Genomic DNA, 21,456 nt, shown 5'->3' with positions numbered 1-21,456 from the left:
GTTCTGTTTTCCTTTCTTTTGAAACGCCATCGGGCACAGTTTTGATCTGCAGAGCTGCTGTTATATTAAACTATCCAAAACTTTTAGAGTTTTGAGTTACTGGACACATTCACGCGCAGCTGACGGTGAGAGTCTGCACTTTCTGCTCAGACTCTTTTCTGAGACATGGACCAGTGGAAGAAGAGCATAACACAGGTTCTTTCGTGGGGCAGGTCCTACCTGGGAGTACCGGCCGAGTTAATATAGTTGCTTTGTAACAGTTGTCCAGAACATTACGATTTATTACAAAGGACTAAAAAATGAAGTGGGCTTCAGCAAGAGAGCTCCATCAGTGGAAGACATATAAAACACTTCCTGCACACTCCACACACGTCATTCTTCATATTAAACATGCCATATATAAACCTCTCACAACAGGCAACCAAATAAAATAACAAATATGCATTTACATGCATTGACTAAGAAATTATTACTTAAAATTGCATCTAAAACCACAAGTGTTAGTAGGTCAAATAACTACTGACGCAGACAGATTTAACGAGTGAGCCGTGGTTTTAACGAGGCTGTCCATGTGTCCATTTTGGCTCATGTTTTCACATCTACTAAGACATGAACAGAAACACGGAGCTGTCGGCGATCCTGAGGTCGAGTCTGTGGCAGCCCAGCTGCTCTGTCAAGGCTACATTTTCTTTGGGTTCCACTGAGGCCGCCGGAGCAGAGGGTTTTGTGCTGCGCCGTCTCTGGCCTCAGCAGCCCAGGCTGGAGGTGGCGATGAAGCCTCCTCCTCATCTGCTTCTACTTCTTGATGCCCATTTCTCGGATGGTCAGCCGAGCCACTGTCATCAGCAGAGCGAAGGTGATGGCGAGGAGCGGGGAGGTGTGAATCACTGGAGGAGGACTTGGTCCTGGACACCCCAGCTCCTGTCCTGTCTCTCTGGTTAGCTGTGCTTTCCTCCAGGGTGTTAACAGATGACATCTCTCTGAGAGTGTCCAACCTCCGCAGAGGCATCATCGCTCTGGAGGAGTGGCGAGCAGGCTGCCCAAACCGTGAGCGGTTAGAGGGGTAGGCCACCTCAGACATGGTCTCCTGTTGATCTGGACAAAAATAAAACAATTTGATGATTCAAGTGGTATTCATACAGAATATTTATCCATATTTATATATATGCAGACACTCATCAGCCACAAATAGCTAATCAGCCAATTACATGACTGCTAATCAATGTGTTTGGGGAAGTTGCTTGCAAATCAGGTCATAATTTAATCATTACAGTCTTTCAGATATTAATATTCACCTCTTTGTTGTTATTGTGGGAAATATTTTGATTATATACAGCAGGGTGCCAGTATTACAGCCAAAGGTATCTTTCTTCAGATCTACTCTACCTAATAGCCACAAATAAAAGTCACTGCTATGATTTTGAGAGAAAAACATGCAGACCAGAAAGAGAGAGAGATGCTCCTGCTCTTGGAGAAGCCCTTTGGGGCGAATTGGGCATTTGGTCAGGATGCATCCCAGCCCCCGGAGATGTTTCATGTGTGTGCACACTATTTTTATTAAGTAGCGTTGTATAAAACAGGGAGACTTTGTCTTAAAGAAGCTTACCTGCGTAGTTCGATCTCACAGAAGGAAACCTTGAATCCAGACTTTTCCCAGCAGGAAGGGAAAAGTATTTCTGAGATTTTGGCACCATCTGATATGACGGGAATTAAATATAAAAACACATACAAGAAATGAGAACAGCGAGCAGGAATGGCTCATATTAGGCTCACTGTCTGCCCCCATTCAATTTACTCTCACCGACTACTGAAACCATGAAGGGCTACGGGAGATCGGATGAAGCTTCCTGCTTACCGACGTCTGAAAGCTGCCAGGCCGGAGGCTTCGCCGGATGGTGCTGTGGCGCCTGATCAGAATCTCTCTCGTCTGAATGTCATTGGGGAGGGCATGCTTGCCTCTGAATGCCACAGTCTAGACGCAGAACAAAAGGGTCAAGATGCATCATTTCCTAAATGTCAAAGCAATACAACAAAACACAAACAGAATTTATCTCGGCCTTCAGTAATAATCAAACTGTCCAAATGTGGTCAGTGGTTCCTTCCATAGAAGTTTCAACTAACGTGTACATGCAATAAAAAATGTTCAGGTGGGGCTGAGGGCTTTGACCTCATCTCCAGTGTGGAGATGACAAAGACTCAGACTAATAGGCTGTTAAAATGCTTTGAGAGGAGACGGCATTCTTTATAGCTCAAGTTACAACAACCAAAACTGGACACACCTGTTTAGGCTGCAAAGACAAATCTCAGTTTGAGTCAGACTGGGACGTTAATGTCTTCAAAGGAATCGGAGGGACATAAACATCAAAGCTTGACTTCATATTTAATGGAGTAGTTTAATGGAGTAGGTTACACTTAGTGATGAGTTAAAAAGGGAACATTTGCGTTACTGCACTATTTGTGTGTGTGTGTGTGTGTGTGCGTGCGTGCGTGCGTGCGTGCGTGCGTGCGTGAAAAGTGAAAATAATCCCAGTAATAGAAGCAGATCCCAGCATTTATGCAGGTTCATCTATGATGTCATGTCTCCACCTGAGTGTGTGCTCATGCAAATCAGCAGGTTCAGTGGAACGTCACTCCCATGTTGTGGGAGGAAGCTTGTTTTTCAAAATATGGCTTTTAAAAAAAAATCATAAAAAATTGTGCCACGTATAAAATGAATGATGTTTTGTTCCTCCCAATGAAAAAATGCTTAGACTGTTTATTTGCTGTTCGAATGAATTCAGCTCTCTTAATCAAACTGCCATTTACTTAACATTAAGTAATAAGTGTTCTAGTCTGAGGAGTGTATTAATGTAACAAAAATCTATGATTTAACAACTGTTGGCAGATGAATGATTCTCACCCGTTGTCTGATCTTGTACATGTTCTTGGACAGAATGTTATGCATGTTCCTCAGGTCAGAGGCCAGGAACTTCTTCTTGGGTTTAGTAGTTGAAATAGTTGGAGTAGGTGAGTTTTTCTTCTCCTCACTATAAGACAAATAGTGGACAGATATGAATATAAACCAAAGCAACAAAATAAACAATGATAGGACAAAAGTGACATACTAGAGCGAGACAATGGACGGGGCAGCACTGATGTCTCCAGCTACCGTGTCCAGGATCTCCATGGCATTCTGCAGTTCCAGCTTCTTATACAGAGCCACAATACTGGACTCAGCACGGCTGTCTCGGATCAGGATCCTCCGCAGAAATCGATTATTAAAAATCATAAATCTGAAATGTGAAAAAAGGGTGTCAAAAACACTCAGAAACATAAAACAGAATATAATAACTTGTGCTAGCTCATTATTAATGCAGAAATATAGGATCAAATTATATATATATATATATCTTATTTTTTATCAAGTTAAAAGCAAATGCAAGTTTAGACTCTTAAGAGGAAGTAGCTGAACAAGACTCTGGTCTGACTGGCTGTCACGACTCCCACACAGCAAACAATAGCACTGTCAAACGAAACCACGCGGAGAGAAACTGGGGCCTAAAACTACCACCTCGCTTTAATTCCTCTGCACTCAAACCAGTTTGGATTACAATAAACTGTCTTTGTCTCACTTGTCCTTCCAGTAATGGCGGCTCCACTGTCCACAGAGGTCCTCTATGCCAGCTATGGTGTGCTCCATGAGCTGAGAGCAAAGACAAGTCAACACTGCACGACAACACATGGGATCAGATTTACAGCACGCCGACGCCTCTGACTTACCCTGCAGTGAATCTCAACATTGATGGTGTCGAGATTGCGATTGGTTCTGCGAACATTGATGAACTCAATCAGCGGCCGAATGCTGATGCCCTGCAGATAAACATTTGCACGTGAGGCCGATGTGTGATAAAAGGTTTCAATGAATGCCATGATTTCAACTATGAAAAACATGCCAATAAAAATGATAAATTTATTCAAAAATGATTTAATGTAAGCTTTTGAATATATATATATATATATATATATATATCCATGGATCGTGACCATATATATATATATATATATATATATATATATATATATCCATGGATCGTGACCATATATATATATATATATATATATATATATATATCCATGTTTTACCTGAAGAAAAACAGTGAAGAGGATGATGACGATGGTGGCGGTGACAAAAAGCTGCTTGCGGCCGATGTTTTCAGGAAGAGTGAAAGCCAAGGCAAAAGAAATTGCCCCTCGCAGGCCACCGTAGGCCAGACCAAACTGATCTTTCATGTTGAACGGGATGGTGCGGAACGGGTTAATGATCTGGGTCAGGACCAAGACACCTGGAGGGGGAATGGTGAAAACAACAAGGATGTTTCATCACAAATTGTAGGACTGAGGATTATTATCAGATTCTCGGCAGCTCGGGTAAACGCCACCATCCCTCGCTTACCCAGACCTCTCCACACAAAAGCAAAAAACAGTGTGAACAGGATGTAGGCCCAGTTCCACTCGTGCTCGGTTGTCACGGTGACAACCCCCAGGAAGAAGAAGATGAGCGTCTCGGAAATGGAGCCGAGCATCTTGACCACGTGGCGGATGGTTGTGCAGGAACGTTGGGAAACATTCTCCTCTACGTAGTACTTCATGGTCAGAGCACAGGTCACGATCCTAGAACACCATGACACAGAGTTGTGTTTTTTTCTGTTTGACACTGATGCACGAGGGGCAGATCATTTTAAAATCCACTCACGCCATAATTGAGGAGATGGCAAAGAGCTCGGCCACCAGGTAGGCCAGGTAGCTGTACATAAATATGAAGAGCGGCTCGATTTCTCGGACCCTGGAGGTGAACCTTGTGGTAAAGGAGGCCGCGAAACCAAAAAGTATGCCGAAGCCCATCCCGCCCAGACCGACCACGAAAAACCTGGCCACTCCTAAGAAGACATCCACTGGCTCCACAACTGGCATCTCCGCCACAAAGGTGAACATGTTGTACAACACCTGAAACACACAAATCCACACGCGTGTACAACATACAGGTGCAGCTTTGTTTTCTGTAGCTGACTGGCTAATTTTACTGTCTATCTCAGAGGGATGCAGCAACAGCTAGTTTTACTTCCAGTCTACATTTGATTATTCAATTTTAAAAATTGTTCCACCAATGAAGAACAGGGTTGGTACGTATATAAGTATTTGTATTATTATGCTGGATGCAACAGTTACGCCAGTGTTTACCCCAAAACTGGTAATAAAAAAAAAAGACATTAGAGCTGTCATCGAAAATTCAAGTAAGGTGTGAAAGATTACAGTCCCACAAAATATCACAGCTTAGAGATACCGATGCAAAATGGCATTATTTTATTCTGTTGTCTGACTGTTTCTTGAATTTGAATCCATGTTAACCCCCAAATCCCCAAGTTTTCAAACCTTTTGCGTGCTGAAAAGTTTTATCTGCACAATCCCCTTCAAACTGTAAAGAATAATGGGTTAAGAGCATTTCTAGTAAAAAAAGCATAGCGTTGAGCTTTTTATGCAGCAGCTCTTTATTGTTAAATTATAGCTAATGGGAAACAACTAGGATAACACATTTATGCTGCCAGTGCCAGATATTATATAAATGATTTACTCCTTAGCAAACAGAGAAAATATTATAGGTTTTATTGCACATTAAGCACAGTAATGCATGCATATATAAGATTAATTTCTCATAGTTTACAGATCTTACAAGTTGGACCATTTAGAGAGCCATCAATGTTGCGCAGGAATGGCTCCACCAGGATTTGTCCAGAACATTTAAACTTGCTAATGATGTAAATCTGTCACTATTGTTGCAGTTACATTTGTAACTTTGGTAATGAAACTGCAGAAACTCTGCCAAGCAATGAGCAATGACACTGCATAAATGTGATTTAGGAGGGTACCGAGGAACACGTGACACCTTTAACGATCCGGCCACGTCTGAGCGTGACGGGTGGCTGTAATCCTGTAGAACGGAGCTCTCCTCACAGACAACGCCAGGATGTTCCCCGACTACTGCATATGTTTTTGCTCAGCTCAGCTACTGGTCCTCTTCAAAAGGATTAGATAAAGGAGGGAGGGGGTCTTGTTCTGGCATGAGTGTAAGGTAATGCGTGTGTTGACTCCTCCCTCACAGTCAAATGCAACTGTGACCTCAGGAACTGGTTTTACAGGATCTAAAGTAAACAAGCGCCAAAAAGGGCTCATATCCGCGCGCAGACACAAACAAGTGTTCCTCTTTTAAGAACATTCCCTCACTTTCATATTGGAATAACTCTTTAACTCTTTTTCAAAGGCCTGATGAGGACATTAAGCTCAATTTTACCCCACATCTGTTGGTTATTTCTACACTTCCTGCTGAGTTCTTATGTCAAAAACAAACAGTCTGTAATGGCACCCCAGCATGTTTTCATAACAAAACTGTGGCGGCAAAAAAATGCCAGCACGTGAAAACAGGTCTCGGGATACTTTTCTAAATGGCTGCTAACCACAGTAAACACTCACCACGGTGACGGCGTCGTTGAAGAGACATTCGCCAAAGACCACGATGTAGAGCGCCTCGTTAACGGACACATCCTCAAACACGCTCAGCACCGCCACGGGGTCCACGGCCGAGATGATGCTGGCAAACAGCAGGTTCTCCTGCAGGTTGATGTCCTGCACGCCAAAGGCCTCAATCTGACATATGGCAAACAGAGACATGCCGATGCCGATGCTGTTCCACAGCGTCCCCACCACAGCGAACCACAGCACCTGCAAGCACGGAGACGGGGGTCACACGCGTGTCGACGCAGCAGAAAAGGAATCTGACTCGGGGGATCTGTGACGGACCGTGCCGATGTTCTCAAAGAAAGCCCTGGTGGGCATGAAGTAGCCCGCGTCCAGGACGATGGGGGGCAGCATGTAAAGGAAGAAGACACTGCTGGTGAGCACAGCAGGGGGCTCCTCGTGGACGGAGTGCATGATGCCTCCCACAATCAGCCCGATGCTGATGAGGAGACACGTTTCTGGCACCCAGATGGTGATCTTGTGGTACACATGGAACCCTGAGGAAAAAGTTTAGATGGATAAGAACTAATTACTACTTCAAGGAAAAGTACATTCAAGCTATTGCTGAAGTAAAACTGTGCAGCACTGGCTGGAATGCCACAGGTTTGCAGGTTTCAAATACCAATGATCTGAGAAGTAACAGGTCAAAGCAACCAAACGTTCTTGCTGGTTATAGCAAAAACATCCCAACAGACTGTTTGTTGTGATAATATGGGACACATTAACAATCCTCACCTACATTCTTTTCATTTAAAAAAATAAATAGAAAATACTAATTAGATTTTTATTTCAGCCAAGAGCTCAATTATCTGTGTTTGGACATGTGGTCGATATTTGCAGTCGCCCACGGTGACTATCAAACTTCATGAACAACAAACACCACCTTCATTATTGATTGATAACAATTCCAGTCCCATGATAGTCAAATGATAATAATTAAAGGACTGTTAAGATTGCACAGCTTTTGTGTCGCCAGAAGTTTAAAAAGGTGCGACTGTCAACCTTTTGGATGGAGGAGAGGTGATAAAAGACAACATACCTTCATGCAGAACATGAAGTTAATTAGTGATAATCTAATAAACGTGTTTGTAAAAAGCTTTCTTGCTATTTTTCATCACTACTCGGTCCACAAGAGCTCACCTGCTGGCTCCCACCTTTTATTGACAATATTTTCGGTCTCACTAATAAAATCAGTTTAGGGTCCTCACCAATTTTTGCGAATGAAGCCAGCAGCATCCAAAGTGTGATCTCAAAAGGTATTTGTATTCTCGGGTAATCCATCGTGAACACCGGTAAATTTGCCTTTTCGGCGTCTGGAAAGGCCTGAGGGCCATTATCAGGCTTAACCGGTGGGAGGATGGTGACACTGGGACTGGGTTTTGCCGGGATTTCACCTCTGGAGCCATGGAGAAAGATTAAAAAAGTGAAGACTATTATAAAAAATCCAGTTTGACTGGGAAAACGCAATTCCATAGTGAGGAAAAAACGAATAAAATAATAGCGCGATAATCCAAATCAATATAAAAGTATCAATTAATCCATCCAACCGGCGGTGATGAGAGAAGAACAAACTCAGCGCCTCCTGTAAAAGCTCATATTTGTGGTTTTCACAGCATCATCTGGTCTAAATGATCCATTGTGAAAGTCTGCTGACTTCTGTCCAGAGTTTGAGTTCCGGGTGAGGCTTCAATCTGCGTGAAACACACCTGAGAATCTACCTGGAGCGAGTTCGCGAGTTCCGATACGGGCTGGGCGCGGGCACGAGCGCGGATCTGATTGGCTGTTACCTGGCGCAGATGGGGAGGTGGGGGGCGGGGCCTGTTCTGGCTCCACGCGAAGTTTCGGTGACACCAGTTTTTCTGACGGATGAAAGTTTCACTTAAATTTCAGTCTCTGAGTGATCAGAACTAATAAATTGATGCACCGGTTCTGTCCAACCGCACAAAGAATTTGCTCTTATTTTTATTAAAATGTAATTTTCAGGTTATATAACAAAATTAGAAAACAGGCCAATAACAAACTAAAGTACTTAAATGTCAATCGAAGTAACTGGGATTAAAGGTAACACGAGCACAAACAAAGCACAATTATATATATTATTTAATTGCGTTTAGTGGTGGTCTGCAGACCTGTGGAATGAAAAAAATGACTTAAATAGTGGACAAGACATTAAAACACATCTTAATCGACTCCAGGTAAGTGACATGAATCATATTGGAAAGCTTCATAAAACTAGTTCTAAGACTTCGGGACTCACAGAATGAGCCACTTCCACGCCAGAGAAACGTTGGAACAATGGAGAAGCTTGTCAGGAGTGTCCAGCCAAGCAAAAGGACTCCACTAACGCACATATGAAGCATGCAGGAAGCCACAAAAGAACCAACAACAACATCTGAAAAAGTACAGGCCTCACTCGTCTGAGTTAAACTGTTCTGGACTTAACAATAAGAGCAAAAAAGCCATTCACGGGAGAGATCAACGGTAAAAAAAAAAAAAAGAAAGAAAACCCCCCCCCCACTGTTGACCAAAAAGAGTGTAATGGCTCATTTTGGGTTTACTAAAAATCAACTTGATGACCATCAGATTTTTTGGGGAAAACCAAACCAAAACAAAACTGTGTGTTCCATCACATCTAGCGTAAAACTTATTTCACAGTATATCCCGAGTATTGTACATAAATAAAATAAATATTGAATATTGGGACATCGAAAATATTATTATCCCATCACTGATTGTCTCACATCCCAACACACATCACTGAAACATCTATTAAATTCAATTCTACAGTAAAGCGTTAATGTTCCATTAAATTGTTTATTTTTCTGAAACATCTGTAATAATGTGATAACTGATTTGTTTCAAGTAAGAAGAAAAATGTTTTTCATTATCATTTTAGTCAAAGAATCATTTACTTGAACTTTAAAACCTAGTATCATTCTAGGACTTTTGAGTCAAATTTATAGGATGTTCAAATAAATAAAGCGGATTTTATTCAGTTCTTATTTAATCCAGAGCACGCCGACAGCGCCCCCCAGTGGAGAGCGGGCTGTACTACTGCCAGCAGCGGTATTACGTCTGCGTGCCGGAGCCAGGGCGAGTCTCTCCTGGAGGCGTCGTCGACTGTCAGCCAGGATGCGCATCATTGCGAGAAGAACGTTTCATACACCTGTAAACGGTGAGTGGTTGATCCTTCTGATTCTTTGTGTTTCACGTCGCCTGTCGACACCTCTCCTTTTGGAATTTTTTACGCTGAGAGATTCTGCCGTCAGGAACCGGGCGCCACCCCGCTGCAGGACCATGTTTACAGTCACAGAGAGATCTCGGATGTTGTGCTTTTTCTGTGCTCTTTTACATGGGTTGTTCCAACCTGAAACACAAAACAAATATACCACACGTCCTCTTAGACGTGTGGTATATTTTGATGAATGAGCATCATCAGATATTGTGACGTAATGTCCGCTGTCCGACTGTCAATAAACAAACACATCCAGTGTTATCGCCATAAATTCGTGGTTTTGGTTACCTCTGTTTCAAAGTTTCAAGCGGCTTTGCGCCCGTTAAAGCAGGATTATGCACAATAACCTTTACTTGTAATCAGGCTGTTCTCCATTTAAAACCAGGGGTTTTGCCTGTGGACCAGTGTGTCACGCCATTGCAGGCCTAGCAAGTGCTCACCACAGGAGTGGGGATTAGACTTGGGCTGTTGAGTGACAGTTTTTATGACAAAGAGGCACATAAAGGATGCTGCGCTCCTTACCATCTTCTCCTGTGTCTCTCTGCACGTGCATGATTTTTGTTTCTGATTATTTTGACGGTTGAATGGATCTTCTGCTCCACCCCAATGTTAGCCAAGGGTCCATGTTTCTGTGGATGAAACTTGTTATCATCAAAGATTTCTTTCTTGATATCACTAAAAAGGCTGTTTTTAATCTCTCCTCCCCTTTTTCTGACATATTCTCCTGGGTATAACATATTTTGCACATCCTCATTGATCAGATAATCAGAAAGGATCCATGGATTCGAGTATCATTTACAGACCAGTTCCTGTAGGTCAGATGGGAGGGACAGTATATCGTGATGGCAAAGCTCAGAATCAGAAACAGAATCGTCACACTGACACTAAGAAGAGCATCGGGGTTATAGTGGGGCACAGGAAAGGTTCCATTTTGGGGTCGAAGAGCCATTTTGGGGGACATATGAGGAGCACGTCTGAGAGCATCGGGGGGAGGCAGCTGTGTGGCGCCAGTGTGTGACTAACTGGATCTTGTGTGTCTTCGGGCCTCCTCCGGGGACTTGCTACCGACAGAATCTGCTCTTTTCCTCCCTAAACAACACGACCTCAGTGCGCCAGTCTTAAAGCGGCGAAGCTTCCATATAGGTCAGAGGTCACATAAAGATGAAGAGATGTTCCCTCAGGGACACATGATGCTGTTAGCAGCTAGCTTATCTGTTAGGAGAGAAACCGGGTCATAAACAATTTGGCATACAGATCCAGGTCGATTTTTCTCTTATTCTACAGGCATGAAGGACCTGATCAGCGGTCCACAGGTGTTGATCGCTGTCTTGATCCGGTTCAACAACAGATCCTTTCATTTGATTTCCACGCTCAGGCCTCTGGTCTCGCTTCACTTTCAGACCTTAACAAATGTGATGATCCACGGCTCCCCGCGGCTCAACGTTAGATCTACCCTAGGCTTCCTAGAGAGCGTCCCACAGTGCCCACGGGCGTTTTGAAATGGCGCGGCGTGTTAAACAATGTTTCCCGCTGACGATCGCTCACATGCAGCTTAATGAGGCAGAGCAGCAGCCCTGTAATTGTCATCTGCTTTGGTCTCACACAAAGCAGCTAAAATGCAGATTAAAGTGACAGAGCGTCACGCTGGAGTCTGACTGTGGCGCCTGACGTCAGCACAGATGCACGTGTATAAATAGACCTCGCCACAAGTCGTCCTTTCACTTGAATGCACAGTGGCACGGGCACAGCTGTGCTGCCTTTGTCGCTGGATTTCTAAGGGACAGGAGATAAAACGCTTGCTCGATCGATGTCTCCCCAGCCAATCAGGATACACGTTGACTGTTCATTCAGGGCGTTTGGTCTGTGCAGAGGTGAGTGAGTATTTGTGTAGCAGGAGCACGAAAGAGACGTTTGAAGCAGCTTCCAGCTCAGATTAGTCACCAGACCTCCTTTGTTGTCCCTGTTAGCCTTCCACAGTCTCTTCATTCATGATTGTGCTAAAGTTGTGTCTATTTGTCAGTGCGCCGTCACACTTAATCCTTTTTTGGGTGTTGTTTTTGCGGGTGGAGCATTATGATAAGAGCATGAACTGCGTCTCCCCCTCAGTGATGTCAGCCTCCCTGCAAGATGACTGATTCTTGTTTTACCACGTGCACTTATTCAACCTGCTCTGGTGCCAGGTCCTCTGCTGGTGACGCGGCTGCAACGTGTAACTAACATTATCACTTGTGCTGAGCTCTCATGCGTGGTTTGAGGAGATTATAAGGAGAACTACCTCTCTCTCAGATTATAATTTAGGCTTGTAATTAAATATGAAGCCCATACAGAATCATTCCTGACCATTGAGCCCTGGAACTGTTTCCATGAAACTGGAACACTAGTTTTTTAAATGGAAATTGAATTCAGTATTGTGTTTTCTTGTAATAATTTATAGTTGTACTGATTCCTATGAAATTTCAGTAGTGAGACACACCTGTGGCCTCAGATACCCAGAAGATGCCCGTGACTGTGTTATTCTCTTTGAGTGAAACCTGTTTGGTTTGATTTCAATAATTCAGAAATATTAAGACAACATGGTGTCAAATATTAGCATACTGAACAGTTGTGTGTTGGATATTTTGTGTTTTACTACATGAACGACATTTAAAGCTCTGTTGGTAATTTCAAGCGTTATGTTCATGTATGATAGATGGAAAAGGTGATTAACCTGATGAAAATATGTCAGTTCGCTCTGTAAGTTTCTATCCTGCAGCTGTGTGAACTTTCTCTCACTGCTTACTTTGGCTCATTATAAAAGGAAATGAAAGTCGAACTAGCGACAGAAGATATCTTCAAATTGCAGAATCATACTGAGATGATAACTTTTAACACAGTAAGGAACCCAAACCAACCTAAATGTGGGTTATTTCAAGTATTCCATTACTAGTATTCCTGATTATTTCAGTGTCTGTTGTATAATGAGAAACATGTCTCTCAACATGTTGTCTTGCCTGTTTCTATGGAGACGGAACAGGATCTACTCTATATTCTCGGTTTTCTTTGTCCCCCCTTTCCAGCTTCACCATCAACACACGCGTAACGGCGTTGACACTTGACACTGACACGAACATACGAGACAGATGACGGTTTAATCATCGGCGCCTCCACATCATTCTGTTCTTATTGGAAAATCATCGGCGTGAACAACAGCCAACTATGTCCGGGAAGGAGCGCAGCCCACGCCACCGGCCGTGGTCCGTCTACCGGGCCAACACATTTGATCTCTCCGCTGAGATGATGGGACTAGCACTGTCAGGTAACTAAGTAACTGCTACCATGGTAACCTGAGTTCAGCAACGACATACTAAGGTGATAAATCATGGGCCCCTCTCTCTCTCGCTGTCTCTCTCTCTCTCTCTCTGTGTCTCTCACCCACAGGCAACAGTCAGGATCCAGACGAACCCGTGCTGGAGTTCAGTGTGGGTAAGTTCAAGAAGAGTTCACAGACACGCTGCCTTTGTCCTGCCTAGAAAATCAGTGGTAAAATATGAAATGTGAAAAGGCCAGTGGTATTTTCCTGTGACCGATGAAGGCAACTTGCCTTGTAAACACATTTCATGACCAAAACCATCACAGAATTGAGCCCAAGTTTAGAGTGGCTAAAATAACGCAACATGTTAGCATGTTAGAGTCACTTTTTATTGGAACTTTGTAAATTTACGCGATCATTCTCCTTTCTGATTTCAGATTAGCTGCCTAGCATTGGTTGCTATAGGTAACAGAACAGTGAAAGTTCTCTGTGGGGTATTAAATTGAAACATCAGTCAGACTAACTTTGTTCATAACTTCATCAGGAAAGGGTCCTCATCTACGGTATTTATAATAGTGACTTGTGTCAGTAATGTGGACGTATTTGTTTCAAAAATAATTTTATAATGCAATTTCTAACTGATATTGGAGTATATTTATGTCCCTAGTGTTCTGATCCCAGCTACACTTGAGCTTACCTGCAGTTCAGCACAGCACATCCCGACCTTGTCTCAGTTTTCCTGTTACACATGACATAACTGGGAAGCTCATTGCCCAGAGGAAATGTATTAATCTGTTTACTGGGCAGTTGACGGTTCAAATCCTGGGACAGCTCATGTGTTGAGGTGCCCATTAGCAAGGCCGCCCATTTGTCTGCGGACACAGTGCTGTCTGGCTTGTGTGTGTTTATTACTGGTGTATAAGAAGGAGGGGTTAAATGCAGAGGTCAACTTCACTAACAGTAATTGTTGTGTGTCCAAAATATAAGTAATTCACTCATTTATTTAACTGATTTATTAAGAATTAATTAGAATAACCATACTATCAATGAATATTTTCTTAAAAAATGATGGTGCATAACATGAAGCTGAATTTCTCTGCAGCAGATATTGATTTTATTTTGTCACTGTAGCTGCAAGATGATAACTGCTGATAACTGCTGATAGGATTTGGGATGGCGTGTCAGTATTGCAGACTTGGTCTATTATAATGGTCATTTCTAAGACAAAATCAGCATCATTTGCGTGGAGGGATTTTACTTTATATCCCCCGTTTAAGTGGAGAGTATCATCATAAATCGCTGCAGCTTATCGTGGACTAACAACACCCAAGTAGTGTGAGATCCTTCTCCCATAGCCTAGGATTAGAGACCAGTAGCTGACATTGTTTTGTAATCTCTGTTTGTGCATCTGCAGCCTGCAGTGAGCTGATCACCCCCACTCTGGATCGCAAACCAACCAGCTTTGTTGCTGTCAGCTGCACCACTCCACCTCAGGCCTTCTGGACCAAGCATGCTCAGACTGAAATCATAGAAGTAGGATTTCTGCTGCCTGCCTTCCCTCCTTCATTTTTACTTACTTCTGATGCAGACTTGGAACCAGCTCACCTCTTTCTGTCTGGCTTCGTCACCAGGCCACCAGTAATCCCATCTACCTGAGCAGCATCGCATTCTTCCAGGACTCTATGATCACTCAGCAGACTCAGGTCAAGCTTTCTGTCTATGATGTAAAGGACCGCTCACAGGGCACCGTAAGCAATCCGCCTTCTCTCCCCTGAAAAAAACTCCAGGGATTAGTCAAATCCTTAAACCTTCTCTGTATTTGTTAGATGTACATGCTGGGATCCTCCATGTTTTCTGTGAAAGAGCTGCTGCAGGACAAGCACCACAGACTGCACCTGACACTCAGGTAAGAAGACAAACCTGATGGGGAGTTTGGGGGGGCGTTCATTTACGTAGTGTCGCTGTGGGACAGGTCAGCTGAGAACGAGAGAGTGGGAAACATCACCGTCATTGCCTGGCAGGTGGAGGAAAAGCGGGAACAGAGAGCACCAGTTCCCCGATTACAGAGAGGAGACACTGTTAATGGGCGGGTGAGTGGTCCTCAGCTGCTGTTTCTGTGTATGTGATATTAAAGGCTCAAAAGCTAAATATTTGGTTCCGTTGTGTCTGGTATGAGCTGTTCTGCGATTATTATCTGGCTTCTTTCATTATGACGTTGACCCACTTCTGGGACGGATGCACCCTGTGCTGCAGGACTGCAGGTGGGAGCACAACTGGGGAGAACGGGGCTTCAGATTAGAGGTCGCTGCTGCAGCATAGCAGAAAGTAATCTGGGGTTAGGGATAGATAACATTTTCCATTAAACTGTCTCTGCTGTCACGAGTATGGATGAGGGACTAAGTTTTAGTTTTCTCATTAAATCTTTTATGTTTTTGGATCAGATGGTTCTGCCTGTGGATGAAAGTCTGACTGAGTCTGTAGGCATCAAATCCAGGTCTTCGTCTTTGTTCAAAGACCTTCTGCTGAAGGCTGGTGAGTGACTGTGATTATTCCTACATGTCTCAGCCACTTGTGGAAGTCTTAGCTGCGGGTTGTCATGACTTCGACACGTTACGCCTCTTTTTAGCATTTGGAGGTGTCATGTCCCGAACTTACCGCTTCCCCACCACGGACGGTAACCACCTTCGCATCTTGGAGCAGATGGCGGAGAGCGTGCTGTCCCTCCATGTTCCCCGGCAGTTTGTCAAACTGCTGCTGGAGGAAGATGCTGTCAGGTTACATCTCAAAGTTATTTTATGCATGAACACAAAGATTTGTGAGGAGTCAACCTCCTCCACACGCTTATTGTTTACTGAGGATGCTGCTGAGCTACTGGGAGCTCCACAGTGACTCAACATGAAGTCTGTTGTTTAATTGTATTTGTGTGGTGTGCAGAGTGTGTGAGCTGGAGGAACTGGGGGAGCTGTCTCCATGCTGGGAGAACCTCAGGAGGCAGATCATCACTCAGTATCAGACCATTATCCTGACTTACCAGGAGACCATAAGTGACCTGCACGAATACAAAGGTGAGAGATATAAACAAGCATTGCAGAGTCATGTTACTCAGTCAAAAGAGTCTCAGGTTTCATTATTATGTGTAATTTTTAATAGCTCAGCCTTTTTAAATGTGAAATATCCTCTGCTTCTGTCTCCCAGGTCCTTCATTTAAGTCAAGCACCTTGAAAGCTGAGAGGAAATTAGAGTTTATTCCTACAAACCTGCATGTCCAAAGGATGAGAGTGCAGGGAGAGGCTGGCTATGGTTGGTCCTTTATTGCTGCATTTCTACCTGTCTGTATTTTAAAGATCTGTCTGTGTGGTTTTTCAGAAATATTTACTAGAATTATGCTAAGCAGCTAACGCCAGCAATGTTAGTGGTGAGCGAATGTGTCAGAGGACTTGTTCCCTGTGAAAATTTATATTGAAATTCCTATATATTGTTTAATTCAGTCGTTCTTTTTCCGTTGTCTGTCTCATTTTTTTTTTACTCTCCTACGATTAGACCGCACCTATGACGTGGTGACTATTGGTGCTCCTGCTGCACATCATCAGGGCTTTAAAGGCTGCGGCCTCCGCAAATTGCTGCACAAGCTTGAAGAAGCCAGGAAGAAGTGAGTGGAAAGCAGATCATACACACTTCCATGTCGATTTACAGAGAAATTAATAGTCTTTTTTGAAATTATTTTTTTGCCATACATAATCAGCACTTATGAGGAGGAAAGGTGAGCTATTATATTTGTTGTGGGCATGTGCACCAGCTCGTTAGGGTAGCTTTGTTTGTTAGTTGCACAATTTATTTCTATTTTGTGCCATTTTCTTCCAAACACAGCCAGAGCTCTGCTGCCTCTAAGAGAATGGTGTACCAGCCTCAGGACATTGTGAAAGCGAAGGAGCTAATCGCTCAGATTAACACTCTGAAGACGCAGGTGTGCTATTACACCGAACGCCTGTCTCGAGCCGCCAAGGACCGCTCAGCCAATGCTTTGGAGAGAACCCTCACCATCCTGAAAGAGAAGGTGGGAACTAGGTCACAGGTTTAACGTTCTGATAAGAAATATGTGCAGATAGGACAAGATTTATTCTACACACCTTTGAAATGAAGCTGTAGTTCTGATGGAACCTTTTTATCTTTACCCACCTCCCTCTGATGTTTCTCCTGCAGACCCGTCAGCTGGTGACGGTGTGCGACTCCAAACTTCTGTCTACGGCCATCCTGGCCTTGGCCGCTGCGCGTCCAGAGCTCGCCCAGCAGGGCACCCCATCCCCATCCTCTTCCTCTCTCTCACCCTCCTCTCGTTCTCCATCACGCTCTCCTTCCCGCCACTCCACCTCCCCTTCCCGTGCCGGCACCTCACCATCTGCAGAGGGCACCAAAAACAAGCGCTCCTCATTTCAAACAGATTTGCCTGAGGAGGAGTGGGTAAGATAAGAGTGTGTTTGCCCCTTCAGTACCTGGGTTCATGTGTGTTTTCAGATGTACTGACCATTGACTATTTGAATTCTTTGCTTGTGTGTAGGAGAAGATTTGGTTAAATGTTGATAAGAGCCTGGAGTGTGTCATTCAGAAGGTGGACAGGCTGCTGCAGAGAGACAAACTCCAGAGCGACAGTAGCTCTGAGGATGTGTTTCTTCTCGCCAACGAGGAGCCGAAGAATGCGAGGAAAGGTACCAGTAGAAAGAGCTCTGTTGCTGTGTGTCTTCTAGCTCAGCAACAGTGAGCATCACTCTGTCACCAGAATGCTCCCTGTTCATGTCCTGATCGTCAACTGTCTGGCCTTACTGCCTGATTAATTCTAAATTGATCTCTCCACATCTGGACACATCTTACTTTCTCTCTCTCACTCACAGACAGCAGCCCAGAAGTAGAGAAAACTTCTCCAGGTGAGAGCAATAATTACTAAACTAATAAACATCAGACACTGCAAAACAAGAACACACACACACACACGCACACACACTTCAGTGGATGTATCAGCAAGTTTGTTCCTGTATGTGTCCTACATGTGTGCGTTTGAACCTCCAACCCCACAGGAGAGTGGAGCGAAGCTCTGTACCCTCTGCTCACCACGCTGACAGACTGCGCCTCTCTGATGAGTGACAAGGCCAAAAAGGCCATGGTGTTCCTGCTGATGCAGGACAGCGCCCCCACCATCGCCACCAGCCTCACCCTGCAGTACCGCCGGGACGTGGTCTTCTGTCAGACGGTTTGTTAAGATCTCCCTCTCTTTATCTGTAACAGCTCTTGTAAATGGTATACTGGAATTTGAAGGCTTACCATAAAGTGTGTGTGCGCCTCTTACAGCTGACGGCGCTGATCTGCGGGTTCATTATCAAGCTGAGGAACAGTCTCTGTGACGCAGGATTCCTTCGCCAGCTACACACTATCGGGTTGCTGGTGCAATATGAGGGCCTGCTGAGCACTTATGGTAACGTGTGGGATATGAGTGACTACCTTGGATATGAGTGATGCACCCACAGGTGCATCATCCTCAGAAGCAGAGTGTGTGTGCTGACTTCTGTTGTCTTAAAGGTGAGGAGCTGGCAATGCTGGAGGATATGTGCGTCGGAGTGATGGACCTGAGAAACGTCACCTTCAAAGTTACACAAGCCACTTCGGGTTTCGCCCCAGACATGCTGCCTGTGATCACAGGGAATAGGAACGGCTTCAATGTCAGGATTCCGATGCCCGGGGTGATGTTTGACATGCTGCCCCGGGAGATCCAAAATGGGATGCTTCTCCGTGTGCAGCCTGTCCTTTTTAATGTTGGGATCAACGAACAGCAGACACTGGCCGAGAAGTGAGTTAGAAAAGAACAGTTTATTGTATAACTGTTGTTTTAGGACCCCAGAGCCCCTCAACACTTGGAAACTCTTGTGTGTTTTGACTTTCAAATTGTCTGAATTAGTTATATATTCTGTTATATATATAATTTTCCAGGTTTGGAGACTCATCATTACAAGACGTGATCAACATGGAGAGCATGACTCGCCTCCAGTCGTATTACGACCAGTTTAAAGAGGTCCTGCCTGAAGATTGTGAGTTCACTTCACACTTGTCAGACAGAAAACTTTGCTTCCTCAATTCATTGTTCTTCTTCTTTGCTCTCCTTAGCCCTTCCTCGCTCCCACAGCACCACCAGCCTACCAGAGCTGCTGAAACTGCTAGGTCAAAATGTAAAAGCCAAAAAAAGCAAGAATGTGGAGATTCTGTGGCAAGCTGCCGAGGTGTGCTCATTTCTGCTACCCTTTATGCTTCAGGTCTTAAAGGCTCTGTCTTACTCATCTGTTTTCTGTTTCCAACCTCTGAAGGCATGTCGACGACTAAACGGAGTGCGTTTTACTAGCTGCAAGAGCGCCAAAGACCGCACAGCCATGTCGGTGACCCTGGAGCAGTGTCAGGTCCTGCAGCAAGAACACGCCCTCGCCCCACAGGTCTTCTACCAGGCCTTGGACTGTATGCGCAGGTCAGCTGATAATCCTGAATGTTATAAACCTCACAGCTGCGATTACACCACCATTAAAAGCTCATCAAAGCAGTCCTAAATAAGGAGATAACCTGTGGCTTGTTTCTCCACAGCGAGGGCTGCAGACGAGAGAACACCATGAAGAACGTGGGATGTCGCAAATATGCCTTTAACTCCCTTCAGCTTAAAGCCTTCCCCAAACAGTATCGCCCTCCAGAGGGGACCTACGGGAAGGTCGAGACCTAAGGGAATTCTTCTAAGTGAAGGAAACAAACTGATGACACATCACAAACTGAAACAACAGCCTTTTGTTTTGAGCTCAGACCTCCCCCTCCACCCCCCCATCGATGATCGATGTCCAAGTGCCAGTACTCTAGTTGATTTTAAAGCAGCTTCCCCTCTGCTCCAGCAGGTTCCATTCCTTTTCCACATCAACTTCACAGTCACAATCAGCAAAGACCGGGATCCTCCAGCCAGAGGGCCCTGATTCCATTTCTACCACAGTTTGTTCACTCGTGACACAACTACAACAGAGTTAGAAGGATGAAATCTGCACAGCATTAGAAGGAAACTGTTGGACTTTCCTTTGGGATCATGTGTTATCGATATCTGTGCTCACGTGTCGTTTGACAACACAGGCCTGTGCAACAACCTCCAACTTGCAGCCGAGGCTGTCAAATTGTTTTAAAAGTGAAACTCTCACAGGAAAAACACCATGAAGAATTGTGTCAGTAGCCAAAGCCAACAAACTGTAGCTTGTAAGTGATATAGTGTCCAACCTCTAAACACATAGGAATCACACTGTAGCCGCTCTGTTTTGTATTGTTATTGTTCTAACTTTGAAAATAGTTCCCAGCACTGTTTATTTGTGTTTGTACTGTGATACACACTGCCTACACATAAAAGACATGATCCTGATGGAGAAGAGAAAAAACAGAATAGGAAAAATGCCACTTAAATGAGATGGAGCAGGAAGTTGAGTCGAGTTGCATAATTTGGAGATACCAAAAAAAGATCACTGCAAATAGCCAACATGACAAGTGCATTTCTGTTTAGATGAATAGATTGGTCAAAATAGACATCTTTTCAACTTCTCTTCAAACACTGGGCAAGAGAATGACACTGTCTAAATCATGGCACCAGCCTAATTTTATTTAAATGCTTTTTATTTGAGGTCTGTTTCTTCCCACTCTCTCTCTGTTCTTTCAGCTTCAGCCACAGAAACATTCCAGTTTATGTCTACCACAGCTGTTTAAGAAGAACATATCAGGCATGGATCTCTGATGTGTTTCTCACAATGGAGTCCTTTCAGTTTTAGTTTTGTTTTTCTACCATGGGGTACCATTGGTGGGAACTGGTTCACAAATCTAAATAGTTCTGAGGCTGTTGAGGCCATTGCTGCAGGTTGTATGCGAGCGACATAGTTGCTTGAAAGTATTTCTGACTTATTTTTAAGATTGTCTTTTGAATTTTAGAACACACAGTTGAGTTATGCAGACTAAATTGATTGGACGTGCATGGTTATTACGCAAAATCTGTATAGATTATAATATTAAAGTTTAAAGCACTGCTTAAAACATAGTAACGTATTTCACATTCTTTCGCAGAACATCATGTTGTCATTTTAAAGGCTCCAGTGTACTTTATTGTACAAAACATAGACAGTTGATTTTATTTTGGAAATCTTATTTGCTTATTTCTGATAATATGGCTATAGTGGCCTGATGCTCTAATAGTTTTGTCCATTATTAGTGAGTATATCTCGAACCTGCTCTGATTGATTATGTATACAAACTGGTCGGAGGGGACTGTTTTGGATATGCTCATGTTATGAAGTAAAAGTGGATCCTGAATAAATTATCAACGTTCAATGAGTGTGTG

At 43.8% G+C, this 21,456-nt stretch overlaps 2 protein-coding genes across 4 annotated transcripts; one reads left to right on the top strand and one right to left on the bottom strand.

Annotated features, from left to right (window-relative positions):
• Window positions 1-263: 263 nt before the first annotated feature.
• Window positions 264-8,262, bottom strand: slc9a2 (solute carrier family 9 member 2). The gene is made up of 13 exons (XM_011608343.2): window positions 7,758-8,262; window positions 6,832-7,046; window positions 6,505-6,753; window positions 4,733-4,983; window positions 4,433-4,650; window positions 4,123-4,322; window positions 3,760-3,849; window positions 3,612-3,682; window positions 3,105-3,272; window positions 2,900-3,026; window positions 1,856-1,972; window positions 1,607-1,694; window positions 264-1,095 (listed from the first exon to the last, which is right to left on the bottom strand). Exons 1-13 carry the CDS (start codon window positions 8,020-8,022, stop codon window positions 680-682), a joined length of 2,475 nt encoding a protein of 824 aa, XP_011606645.1. The 5' UTR covers window positions 8,023-8,262; the 3' UTR covers window positions 264-679.
• A 1,277-nt stretch (window positions 8,263-9,539) lies between these two features.
• Window positions 9,540-20,493, top strand: inpp4aa (inositol polyphosphate-4-phosphatase type I Aa). 3 transcript variants are annotated; one of them, XM_029840723.1, is made up of 24 exons: window positions 9,542-9,724; window positions 12,841-13,079; window positions 13,202-13,246; window positions 14,488-14,606; window positions 14,705-14,821; window positions 14,900-14,979; window positions 15,046-15,163; window positions 15,515-15,605; window positions 15,700-15,847; window positions 16,008-16,138; window positions 16,269-16,373; window positions 16,614-16,722; window positions 16,816-16,833; window positions 16,941-17,127; window positions 17,274-17,531; window positions 17,629-17,776; window positions 17,960-17,992; window positions 18,143-18,315; window positions 18,414-18,537; window positions 18,642-18,909; window positions 19,050-19,147; window positions 19,224-19,336; window positions 19,421-19,575; window positions 19,689-20,493. In XM_029840723.1, exons 2-24 carry the CDS (start codon window positions 12,980-12,982, stop codon window positions 19,819-19,821), a joined length of 2,871 nt encoding a protein of 956 aa, XP_029696583.1. In that variant the 5' UTR covers window positions 9,542-9,724; window positions 12,841-12,979; the 3' UTR covers window positions 19,822-20,493. The 3 variants fall into 3 exon arrangements, with proteins under 3 accessions (XP_029696594.1, XP_029696583.1, XP_029696589.1); XM_029840729.1 differs by lacking the exon at window positions 9,542-9,724 and adding an exon at window positions 11,524-11,655; XM_029840734.1 differs by lacking the exon at window positions 16,816-16,833 and having other exon boundaries at window positions 9,540-9,724.
• Window positions 20,494-21,456: the final 963 nt, after the last annotated feature.

This window comes from Takifugu rubripes, chromosome 1 (genome assembly GCF_901000725.2).
Source record: "Takifugu rubripes chromosome 1, fTakRub1.2, whole genome shotgun sequence".
Lineage (NCBI taxonomy): Eukaryota > Metazoa > Chordata > Actinopteri > Tetraodontiformes > Tetraodontidae > Takifugu > Takifugu rubripes.
The sequence above is the reverse complement of the archived record's forward strand: the minus strand, read 5'-3'. Positions and strand labels throughout refer to the sequence as shown.

Coding starts and splice junctions, on each gene's coding strand:
- slc9a2 (XM_011608343.2), bottom strand. CDS start 8,022: ATGGAATTGCGTTTTCCCAGTCAAACTGGATTTTTTATAATAGTCTTC. Junction 3,273..3,611: donor CGCCATTACTGGAAGGACAA/GTGAGACAAAGA, acceptor TTCACATTTCAG/ATTTATGATTTTTAATAATC. Junction 1,973..2,899: donor TGTACAAGATCAGACAACGG/GTGAGAATCATT, acceptor TTCTGCGTCTAG/ACTGTGGCATTCAGAGGCAA.
- inpp4aa (XM_029840723.1), top strand. CDS start 12,980: ATGTCCGGGAAGGAGCGCAGCCCACGCCACCGGCCGTGGTCCGTCTAC. Junction 14,822..14,899: donor AGGACCGCTCACAGGGCACC/GTAAGCAATCCG, acceptor TGTATTTGTTAG/ATGTACATGCTGGGATCCTC. Junction 15,164..15,514: donor GAGACACTGTTAATGGGCGG/GTGAGTGGTCCT, acceptor TTTTTGGATCAG/ATGGTTCTGCCTGTGGATGA.